Raw genomic sequence first — 12,575 nt, 5'->3', positions numbered from 1 at the left:
AGTCTGAGCTCTAGAATGTTTGTGGAGGCAAGCTTAATGAGGGAACCACAGGCCCTGAATTTAAAAATACCCCCATCCCTGAGTGGAGGCAGGTGTCATCAGAAATTTGGCAAACAAAGCTGTTGAGAAGGGTACTTCATTGCATGCCTGAAGAGGATCTTTCCACAAGTTTAATGAGGAGATGCCTTCTTATGGGACTGTGACCATCATGTTCATGTGGTGAATGCTCAATAGATACACAAATTTCAGCCACCCTTTCATGCAGCATAGGTGAAGTCTGGCATATTGTGTGACATAAATGCATGAGGCCATGTGTCCTAGAAGTCTAAGTTATGTTTTCATTGATATCTTTGGATGAGCTTTTAGTTGATTGATAGATTCCAAACTAACCAAGTCCTCTCATGGAAAGTGAGTTCTTACTGACTTTCAGTCTAACAGTGCTCCTATGAACTCTACACTCGGAGTTGGAATCAATATGGATTTCTGGCTGTTGGTTTTGAGACCTAGTTAAGCACAGATCTTTAGAATTACTTGACTAGAGTCGGTCACCTGTTGCGGTGATCTTCCACAACTCAGCCAGTTACTGAGGTAAGGACAGACCTGGATTCTCCGTAGATGAGCTGCCACTATTGCTCCATTCTTGAATACCCTTGATGCTGTAGAAAAACCAAAGGGCAGGACTCTGTATTGGTAGGGAGATGTTCCTACAACAGGGCACTGTTGGCAGGGCAGTTGTTGGCATGACTGCTAATTTCTAGAGGTCGGGACAGAGGCCCAAAGAGCCCAGTTGCCTGTGATTTCTTTGAGGAGCGGAAGGCCTCATTTGTTCCATTTGAGGGTAACAAACTGTTCAACAATGGGAGGTCCTCAATGTTGCCTATACCTCCCTGGAAATGGCCAAGGATTGAAGCTATGATAACCCCTCATGGCTACTACAATGGTCATTGCTTGTGCCATAGTGTCAAACATCTAGCACAGCCTGTAATGATCTATGGGCAGTCAGTTGTCCCTCCACCAAGCTAGGCTTCAGGTCATCCGGGTGTTCCTTACAGAGTTTTAAAATTAGGACAAGCTGTTTCATTTTATAGACAGTTATATTTTGAGAGAAGGGCCACATTGTTAGCCTCATCTGAAGACTAGCTGACAAATACACCTGGTGACTGAACAGGGACAATTTGTTTGGGTTCTCTTCTCTAAGTATGGATTTACGAGGACTCTGCTGTTTTGATTTCTCCTGAACTGTTGCCACTATGAGAGAACCTGGTGTTGGATGTGAATAGAAATACTCAGAACTTTTAGGAGGGCCCTGGTACATCCTGTCAGCAACTTTGATTTGGCTGGGATGGATACAGGTGTAGGTCAGAAGTTCTTGCAGACTCCAGTAGACCTTTATGAGCAGACTAGATTTGTTTCCCTATTGTAAAAGAATGTTAAATGTTCGAGAACACCAGCACAAGCTCTTTGACTACTTCCAGGGGTATATCCAAAGTTTCTGTCATGCACTTCATCAGGTCCTGGAATTAACATAAGAATGGCCATAATGGGTCAGATCAAGGGTCCATCCAGCCCAGCATCCTGTCTGCCGACAGTGGCCAATGCCAGGTGCCCCAGAAGGAGTGAACCTAACAGGCAATGATCAAGTGATCTCTCTCCTGCCATCCATCTCTACCCTCTGACAAACAGAGGCTAGGGACACCATTCCTTACCCATCCTCGCTAATAGCCATTAATGAAACCGTTGGGCCTGCTCTGCCATTGATAGGAGGTGTGCACAAACACCTAGGGCACAGGCTTGGCCCCAACAGAACCTGCTGCTAAAAGAATCCTCTCACTCGCATGTGGTGCATGTGCAATAAGAGTGGAATCTGTGTGGACAATCACTCAAAGAAGAACACTAAGTTCTCAATAATTTGCTGAATTTCTTGAATATCTGATGGATCTTATCTCTTTAGCCATCACACCACCCAGCACCTACTTAGCTATAACACATAAACCAGTGCCCAGAGAGTTGGACACAGCTGACCAGAGATGCCAAAATGCAAGTGACAAGAAAAGGAACATTAGGCACAACAAATAAATAACAGCCTTGTTTGTTATTGACATATGCCTATCTAGTGACAGATTTAGAGGAGGCTGCGAGGTAAGCAGGGGCTTGAGATGAAAATTCTTGGACTTATAATAACCAGGCATATCTCTAAATTTCTGGAATAGTTCAATTTAAAATATGTACATGGATTTATCTCCACAAAGACATCACCATGTCCACCTTTGAAACAAGTTATTCCAATTTTAAATGGACAGGAGTAATTTGCTTCTTCCTATTTTTTAAGAAAATCTGCAATTTACAACATGCTGGCTCACAAAATGAGAGGTGCCCGTTTTCAAAAAACTGACATTCCTCCCCAGGTTAAATAGCTCCTTGTTAGAAACCAAATCTCCTTTGTGTTAACTTTGCAAAAGGAACCTGAATACATGCTCTATAGCTGGGACTGTGTGCGATGACAGCTCTTAAGTATGTGGGCGGATCAAAGCCGTTTAAGAGTTTTCTCTCAGTGATAAAACTGAATCCTGATTTCACATTGATGGGTGTGTTTTGGAGCAAGACATTCATAAGACCCTTCCCATCATTGTGAAGGAGAGGGAAAGAGCAGAAATGTCTATCACCGCAAACAAGCAAGGAATATTTCAAAAACTTTTAGAAAAGTCCCTTTTATCCACAGCTGAGAAGATTCTTCAAAACAACGATTAACCAAATACAAAAAAAATCCACAAAAAAACCAGTTTTCCTCAAAGCATAACCACATATAATCCCATCATAGTGTTTTAAATCTTAATAGCTTCTGTCTGACACAAGTACATCAGACCTTCAAAGGGCCCAATCCTGCATTCCTAGTATACTCTCAACCCCCACTGAAGTCATCAGGTGATCTGGATATTCAAATGAAAGCAGGATTGGGCCTAAAGATACGCACCTATGTTTATTTGTTAAATGCTAACAGTGTCCTTATTGATGCCCATCTGACCCAGAGGTCAAAATAAAGAGTGATTCAGCACAACTCTTAGAGTGACAGTCTCTAGATACCTGAAGAGAAAAACTATTAATTGGGCAGTTGTACCCATACACTCGTAAATTAGGCTAATAGCAGTGAAATAATTTGGACATAGAAACAGACTCCTGCTATGCTCTCAATTGGCAGAAATAAGCTGGTGCTGGCACCACTTGGGGAGCTGCTAATAGCTCTTTCAGACACCAGAAAGATGAATTAGTATGCATAGTGGAATAGGAAGTATACAGGGACTGAATGGGGTACAATATACATTCCAGTAAAGGTTTCAGAACAAAACTACCAGTCTGTAGATATGTAAGAAAACATTTCTGAAGCCTTTATTTACAAAAGCTTTAAAAACAAATAATACCCTCTGTTATGCAAATCATTTGTTCTTGTTTTAAAAAGGACCACCCAGTTATATTATTGTAACTTAATGAAAAAAGAATATGTTAAAGTACAAGGTAAACAGATCAATTTGGCGAACATTTGGAGATTTGCTAATATTGATTTCAGTGTAGATAACACACACACACTGAGGCGTGCATTCCATCATTTCAGGCTAGTATTTAGCTATTCAATCCCAAAAAAAGTCTTCCTGCACAATTGCTCTGCTATGCATGGTTAAAGTACAGTACAGTCCTTTAAAACAATATATATAAAATATATTGCTAAGATACACTCAAAAAATAAAACTAGCATTACACTCCTCAGGTAACTTTATTAGCTATAAGTAATTTATATTTTGTTGTTTTACAACAAATATATCTGTACCATCTGTCTTTGTAGCAACTACAAAAGCACAATTTATCTTCCTTCTAATTTAATCATTCAATTCAATATAAAGTTTACTTCAGGTCTTTGGGTTTTATCCTTAACTAAACTCACTTGCAAAAATCATCAAATCAAGTACATAATAAATATGACTTTAAAAAATAAAAAATATTTAGGTAATACATTACTGGAATAAAAGCTAGGAACTGAATCCAGGGAAGTGTGCCATAATAGAACCACTGCAGTTCCAATATTCTCAGATTTTCAGCTCAATGGCAAAAATACAAAAGTAAGTCTCACACAATTTGTCCTGAAGGGTGTAAAGCTGGTTTTCAAACATTTTCTTCCATCACAGAGTGGCTTTAAAGCAGCAGGCCAATTAGAAGCTGATGTGCTCAGGATGTGCTTGGAAGACTGAACACCAGTAAGATAACAGCAGTTACTAAGATTTCAGTAGTTTGTTTTGCTTGAACAAACAAACATTGTTATGCAGTGAATGTGTTATGTTCTGCAGGCTCAAAAACCAAGGAATACAGTGTGAAGTTGCTAAAGTTGGCAGACTATTATTTTTCTAGCTCGGGGCAAAAACACCCAAAACTTCAGATAAAACAGAGGATCTGAGACAGAGTCACTCTCTAAAGTGCAAATTTGATGGTCCGCAATCTTGAATAGCTAAAACACCTGCATACTGGAAGGGAGAGACATGAAACAGGGAAGTTAGTTACAAATCAGTGCTAGTTAATTTGGGGGAAGGGAGAAAAAACAAAACTAAGACCAACTAGGTAAGTTTACCAAAATATTCATTATGATTTAGCTTTCCCCTTCTCTCTGCCACACTGATCCTACACATGCTTCTTTAGAGATGGGGTAGGTACAAAGGCCAAATTTAACTCAGAAAATTCAACATATCAAGATCAGATCTGTGATAGGAACAATCAGATTCAGTACATAGAAAGGCAGAAAATAAAGTGTTCTGAGAAGGGGGTTGGGGGGGAGCCTAATTGTCCAAGGGATTCAACCAGAGATAAAACCTATATACAAGCACACAGAGCTCAGAAAAGATGACCTCCCATTTCATGTCATGACTGTTTGTTGGCTTCTTCTTCATATGCATTTCCTGTGCCATTTTGTACATAGGAAGAACCAGAACCAAGGCCATACAAGTGACCACAATATTTGGCATCATCAATGTGATCTTCAAAGAACATCTAAAAAGGAGTTAAAAAAAGACAAATCAATACTGAAGAATAAGTCTTACTGAGGTCAAATACTGTCAGGCTTTTACAAAAGTCTGAATTTTCATACTCCACATTTAAGTGAAACTAAATCAAAATAACTAAGTGACTCTTGGCACTGAAGTGTTCTTGGCCATGAGAGAAAGAATATTAGCCCTTCAATGCATCTGTAGCAAGGCGGTGGGATACCTCACAGCCCCACGGAGGAACGAGCCTCCCCTAGCACCAACGTGGGTGGAGCCAGTGGGTCCTGCGCCTGCCCTCCAGAGGTCACGGTGCAGGACAGGAAGTAGAAAAGCCCTGCTGCAAAGCTCACTTGAAAGCCAGCCGCCGGAGAGGCCAGATGCCTGTGGCCTAGCTCCGGGTTGGGGAACGCCGGGAGGCCGTGGCCAACCCGAGGACTGGCCGGGCCAGCCGCGCCTACCCCTCGGCCCGCTACCCCGAGGAGGAGCCGCGCCTACCCTTCACTAGTTACCCGGAGGAACCGATGGTGCTGGAAACCACCAAGGACGCCGGCCAAACCCAGGTACCTTACAAGGGGGAGTCCGGAAGTAGCCCGGGGGCAGCCGACCCTGGCCTGGCCGCAGCAGGGCCAGAACCAATGTCAGTGTGTTGCAGTCAGGATCCCCACTGACAGCAGCGAGTCTTCTGCCGCTGCTAGGGCCCTGGGCTGGGATGCAGTGGAGCGGGTGAGCCTGTGTCCCCCCTGCCACCCCACTCACGGGTGACAGTCTCCCCCTCGCACCAGACGCTCAGAAGCCTGAGCTCCTGACTGTGTTTCCTGCCCCGCCCTGACCTAGGGCCAGGGCTTATATTGAACTATTGGCTCAGCCCCTGCCTCAGGGCCTGAGCTCCTGACTGTTTGTTTACTGGCCCGCCCTGACTCAGGACTTGGGCCCAGAGCGACTTACTGCGAGGCGGTGGGATACCCCAAAGCCCCGAGGAAGGACGAGCCTCGGCCGAGCCCTTCTACAGCATCTTACCTTATTTTGATTAGTAGTAAATGTAGTAGCTCTAGAAGTCTCAGGAGTCTATTTTATCTCAAGAATTAGAGCCTTGTGTCTTACAAAGAGATACTGTTCTGTCGCATTTGTAAGTGATTTCTATGGGCCTTCTCCTTCACCCTTCCTAATTAAGCACTACACACCACTCAATATGGTTTTCAAAATATACTGAATGTTTAAACAGGGGCAAATCTAACTAAAACAGTTTTTCCTAAAGATTTTATCCACCATTATCTAGTTTAAATCCCGGTCTACATTCAAGGCCATTAATTTCCTATTGCTTGAACTAGAGTTTGGCTGCAGAATCCATGAAGTTTTGGGAATGCGGGAAGATGCAAATACATGTATACATTTAAACAAATCCTCTCCCTGTAGTGAGAAACTGGCAAAGCTAAAATACAAACTGAATAAATAATGCATGGATGCAGCACTTTACAAAATTACAGGAGAGCCAAAAGATGAAGTAGTAGAGAAAGGGCATAGAGTAACGATGAAGAGAAGACAGCACACACAACAATTTAAGGGAGACAGGATGAGTGCAGGCAGGAGAGTCAAGACGTTTATTTAAAGTCATCCATCCTCTCTTTCCCCAAAAAACTTGGATTTGCCTAGAGCAGCATTTCCTGCATGCAGGATAGTGAATTCTAGGAATTGCCTACGGGCACTTTTACTTTTTGGGGTTTGATTTTTCATTTAAAGTCTTTAAAAAGCCCACCACTAGCTTTTCTAAAAAAAACCTCCCCAGTGCTGTAGCATCAAGAAGCTAAGTATCTTTTAGACTGGGGGAGAAAGGAGAGAGATCAATGACCTCTTTTGTGGTACTTAAAAGACAGACCAGAAAGTTGTGCTCCCCCTGCTGGTTCTACATCAACAATCAATATACAACCTTTTCCAGAGCTAAAATAATACTGGTGAAAGATTACATGTGTTTTAGGACAAAAACATAAGTTAGTAAAGAAAAAAGTCTTGTTGATAGGATTCATTCAAAATACAAACATAAAACTCACCATTTCCCAAATAAAATAGTGCAAGAGTTAATAGAGGAGAAACATTTTCAAAGCTTCTATGAAGATCTGAACAAAAGAATTAAAAATCTTTGCTTGTTTTATAAAAACAGTGAGATCACGCCTCATTTTAATTAGAAAACTAAGTTTCTTATTTCTCCTAGCTAAGCTCTAGTAGTTAGTGAAAATGTAACAAGTTACAATGGTAGTAACTGAAGAATGCATTTTATTATTAGGGGAGTTTTCATGGGTTTAGACCTTTTCTCTCTTAAGTCACATTTAAATACAGTATCACACCCTGTGAACTGAGCAAGATATGGATGTTATTCACTTTTCCCCTCCTTCCCTCTTTGTTATTTTAGATCCCATGTAAAGCTTGAGCTCAAAGGAATAGGAGTATTGTGGGGAAACTTGCACAGCACCAGTGTGCTTTATACTTGGATCTTACCAGAAAAAGATCAGTCCAGCGCTGCAGCTCTAGCCTGTGCCCTGCCAATCGCACTAATCTGAGCCTAACCACATGGAGACTGTGTGATGTGCAGTAAGGATTAGAATGAAACTGTTGCATTCGTTTCCCACTTGCTACCTAGGCAATATTTGCCAGAGGCATGCAGCTGCCTCCTCCTTCATATGGCAGCGTGGACTGCAGAAGCTACACATCCCAGCATGCAACGCTCCATCTTAATCCAAGTGAAGGTCACTTGGATTAAAATGTTAAAGATGAGGGTTGCCACTGTCTGAACACTTTTTGCATATTAAAGGAGAACCACAAGTTCGTAGCATGAGGCCAGAATACAGATACACTGGTAAAAGAGAAGTTTCTTGTGCCAATGTTTTAACACATGCCCTTGTGTGAAAAATCAATGCATTATATTAGCAGCAACCAATTTCTCCCCCGCCCCCAGCCACAGAGCAGTCCTAGAGATGTGCAAGAGACTTACAGGGTTCATCTTCAGTAAACTGGTACACTGAGTTAATGGATTGCCAGTAACTCGAGGTATGTCACACATTAGTAAAAGCTAATGTGGACACTCCTCACATCTTAACAAGACTAGAAATATTTATGCCTTTACCCTAAGTTGATGACTAGCTGCCATTTGAAGGAGCGCAGCCAAGAAGCTTAGCATATGACTACTGCTGTAGCCATCAAACATGCAGCTGTATTGGTGACATCGAGAGGGGCCTGGAGAGACAGCTTGGCAATTGTCTGGCCTTCTCTTATGAGGACTTGAAGTTGTTCCCTCTGATCCTATGGCAGGTGTTCAATAAAAGATAAAACTTTGAATAGTTTGTAATCATATTTTGTCATCACGGCTTGGTAATTGGCTACTCTGAACTGCAAAGAGGCCAAGGAGTAGCTCTTGTAGCCCAGAAGGTCCAATCAGTTCAGCTCATTGTCAGACGGCATTAAGAGGGATTTATGTTGCCTGTATCATTCATTAACGACCTTGACGATCAGACAGTCAGGTGTAGGGTGGGAGAAAAAATATATATACTTCAAGCCTGTGGGTGGGATATAGTATTTTTTTGTCAGCCAGTTTACACGCAGGCAGTGTAGTAGCTGGAGTTTGCTGCAACATACAGGCTGGGCCAGCAGAGCATCACTGAAGGGCAAGGCAATTTTTCCCTGAGGAGATGTATGAAGGATGTCCAACAGAGAGCATTAGGGTTCCTGTATCTTCTCCAATTTATAAGGTCTCTGCTATTTGTTTCCCAAGGTCTTGAAAGCCCTTGAATTCATCAGCGTGGGAGGTATGACCACCCCATTTAGTGAGGAGGAGGATTTGTGGGAAGGTGGTGTTTCTTCTTCCTCAGCTGGCTCTTGCTCCTTTGTAACATCCTCCTGTGGAGCAGGAGCCAAGGGAGGAGGCTGTTGTTCCTGGTATGCCCTTTTACAAGATGGGACCCTGAAGAACTGTTCACCATAAGGGGCCAATAGGTTCCAGTAAGCCCACTGTGGTGGGGCATACAGGAAGGGGGCAGAGCCCCAAGGTTATCCTTGCCAGATGCATCGACTGCTAGGAGTTTCCTCCTCAGGGTGTACCTCAAAGGACGAAGCTGGAATGGGAAGGCAGAGGAAAACTGTATAGGCACCTCAGAATCCAATAAGGTGTCATCCCTCAGAGAAGCAAGTGGTGCCGATACCGGTGGTTGAGTCAGTACAGTGGCCAGATAGGGTCCTGTAACCACATTGGCACCAGAGGTCGATACTTGCTTAGCTGTCGAGATGCTACTGAAGGATGTGTCAGTATTAGCTTGGTATCCTCAATGAGTTTTTGTGGGGCTGGTGATCATGTCAGTACTGAAGAATGAGTCACTGTTGAAGATGGTAGGATCAGAGGGTAAGTAGGCTCCGGAGGTGAGTTGGTACTAGATGAGAGCGTGTCTTTGTATCTCAGAGCAATGGTGATTCAGGCTCTTCCAGGAGCTGAAGCTCCTCATGGAACAGGAGCCTGGATAGTACCAAGGGCTCTGGATAGGAGTCAGTATGTCTGGAAGTACTGGAGACATTACGGAAGTGTGATAAGTGAACCCTTATCTACTGGCTACAGAAGATGACACCAATGACAATTTCAGTTTGGCTCTGGAGTCCTTGTGTTTCAAAGACACGGAGCCCAGTGCCCAAGTCAGCGTTGCTCTAGGTTGTTTACCTGACAGCTTCTCAGTACGTGGCATGGTCTTCTTAATCAGATCTGAGGTCTCAGTACCGGAGAGGATGAGCGCCTCAGCAGTACCCATACCACAAGGTCTCCTAAGACTGAGGGGGTGACTCTCCGCTTATCTTATCCCATTCTGGAGAATGGGATCTTTTCTTTTTTGAGTGTCTACATAGTTCTCTAAGGGCCCCCAGGATTTTTGCTTATTACTGCAGCACAGATGATCCCTTGGGCTCTCTGAGCAACCAGATCCAAGGAGAATGGTGAGACTTGGATCCTGTGGGTCTCAGTGAGCTCTCCATAAACAGGAGTTTTAGTCTGTACTCCCTCAATTTCTTAGATCTGATTTTAAATCCAGAGCAGCCCTTTCATTTGGCAGGGACATAAATCTCTCCCAGGCAGTGGAGGCAGCCTGAATGTCTGTCACTGAGGGAGAAAATATCTACGCCAAGTCTGGCAGGGTTTGAAGCCCAGGGTCTCGGGCATAACCCATACTTGAGACTATGGGTCAAGCCCATGGAAAAACAAGGCCCAGATTGGGCAAACAAAGAAGGGGGGGGAGAGGAAGAGCATAAACTTCTAAATGAAAGACAATACCAGAAAGAAGAGAGAAAGATTAAGTGAGAGAGTTAGTAAGCTGTGTCGCTAGCTAACAGACACGACGCTCTGTCTCAAGGCACAGGCAGTTGAGAAGGACCTGGAGGGTGACAGGTCTGGTTCTCCCATATACCCTCATACCAGACACAAGGATATCTCACGTGCAGGCATGGATGTGCAAAAAATGCTGATGAAAATCTCTGATCAGGAGTGCACAGGTGACTGCACATCCTGATGTGAAGCACCCATTAGGGACACTATGCAAAGAAGAATGTATGACGTTGTGTCAGCTGGAGGAGGTAGTGGTGAACAGAAGTGCCGGCAGAGTGGCCTGAGCCATCTGCTTCAATCACTCAGAAGACCCAGGCAGTGGACGATAGGGTCAGGTAGCTGGGGCTCCCTGCGATGGAAGATGAAGGCCCACAGACCACAGGAAGGAACAGCACCAGCAAGGAGAGGAAAGGAGAGAGAGAACACACCGTGTAGAGACATCCCCTCACTAAGCGTGCACACAAAGCAAAACAAGGAAAGGAAAGGATTTGGTTTGTAGATTGTACTTTGCGTGGGAATGCCTGTCTTAGACTCTGCCCTTTGTCACAGAAGTGATACCCTCTCATGCATTTCTCTTACTTCTTCTGAAAATTTGTTGTACTGCCACTGGTTTTGGTGGGTCAATGGGTCAATTTTGGTGGGTCAATGGTTCTAGCACATCTCATAAATGGAAATAGCACAATATTGACTACTAAGGCAGATTACTTTCATCCAAATAAACTACAACAGAAAGCAATATGGACACCTACTTCTCTCATTTTGAAAAAGGCCATTCCCGTGAGTAAAGAATCAGATCCTGCCTGATGCTGTGGTCCTATCCTTTCCAGCTCCAACTGCTCTGCGACTTCTTGCAATCCACCCTGAAAAAGGAAGGAGCATTACACAGTCAAAGCGGGGATAATAATTACAAAGTCAGATCATTCAACAGTAGCACTAGAATTCTGCATAACAAAGTCTATTCAACCACCATTTGTATATATTTAGTTTAGCACTGCAGCAGTCACAATAGAAATACGCAACCAGCACACACTTGGAAAAGCCAAGCTTTTCATTCAGGCTTTAAGTATTATTTAAGCAATCAAGCACTTTCAAGTATTAATGACTGTCTTAGACCTAATAGGCCTAGACACACCAGCCAATTAAAGTTGAAGGAATTACTACTGAACAAGGCAATTCCTTCAAGTATTACATTGATCAAGCTGAAAGGACTGATGCTGCTGCTGAATGACAGTTTCAGAAATCAAGACGTTTCTTTAACTCCCTACTTTTCTATTAGGGTTAGAATTTAAACGCGAAGAATGGTACTTCAAACATAAAGCAATTTAAGATCCAAATCACTACAAACATGTGCACTCCAACTTCTCTTGAAAGTAATTAGCTTTCATTTAAAAACACAGTTTTTTCTTTCATTTACCTGCCAACACCTAAGCTCAGGGTTCTGCGCTTCCCCCACAAAACTTCAAAGCATCTAAAGTAGTAGAGGGAATCCAGGATAACGCTCTACCTTAGGAATTAGTGGAGAACCCTGAACCCAGGTGAAGTTGTAAAATTCAAGAGGGGAAAAAAGAACAAAGTGAAAAAGCTAACATTCAACCCATCATTAGCAACGTTTTAATTGGTTTTATTAACTGCCATAAAAGAGTAAATGAAACATCTGTGTTAAAAGTAATGTAAACTGCAGTGTGACCACATTCAAGAAGCTATTAGCTACCATAAGCACACAATTAGCTTTCTTTTAACAGGCACTGTGCTAACTGACAGTGTATTTTTTTAAAGAAAACATTTAAAGCCACATCTGTGCTTAAAGCTCCTTGAGAGAGAGGTAGGGGTGAGGGGGTGTGGGGGTGTGCAAAAAACAGCCCAGGTACAAAAAGGACAGCTTTTGAACACTGAGTGTAGCAAATAAACACAGGGCTCAAAATTGGGAACTGCTCTACAGAGAAAGTCTAATTGTAGGGTATGGATCATTGGTGGTCTACTCTACACAGCTTATATTACAACGGTAAAGTATACTTCAGTCTTCAAGAAATTTTTCTTCCTGTTAATTGCAGCCCAGTGGGGAACTTGTGAATTCCAGAAGCTTTTTGACCAACTAAGCACACCCCTCACCTCCCTCACAGCGCCTTCATGTCCTTTTATTAGGTGTATTTTTGGTGTAAATTCAACTGATTCAAATTTGCAGAAGATCTCAAAATAGACAAGGTAGT

General features: G+C 42.9%; 1 protein-coding gene across 1 annotated transcript in view; it reads right to left on the bottom strand.

Moving 5' to 3' along the window:
• Positions 1 to 3,360: 3,360 nt before the first annotated feature.
• Positions 3,361 to 12,575, bottom strand: part of CNOT7 (CCR4-NOT transcription complex subunit 7) — a 32,256-nt gene continuing 23,041 nt past the window's right edge. Inside the window, exons 5-6 of the mRNA XM_029910691.1 lie at positions 11,118 to 11,228; positions 3,361 to 5,028 (exon numbers count right to left, since the gene is read on the bottom strand). Of these exons, the coding sequence (XP_029766551.1) occupies positions 4,900 to 5,028; positions 11,118 to 11,228 (240 nt within the window). The 3' untranslated portion in view covers positions 3,361 to 4,899. The remainder of the gene's footprint in view (positions 5,029 to 11,117; positions 11,229 to 12,575) is intronic.

This window comes from Terrapene carolina, unplaced genomic scaffold, assembly GCF_002925995.2.
Source record: "Terrapene carolina triunguis isolate 2854851 unplaced genomic scaffold, T_m_triunguis-2.0 Scaffold66, whole genome shotgun sequence".
Taxonomy (NCBI): Eukaryota; Metazoa; Chordata; order Testudines; family Emydidae; genus Terrapene; species Terrapene triunguis.
Note: the sequence above shows the minus strand (reverse complement) of the source record. Positions and strands in the feature narration are given on the sequence as shown.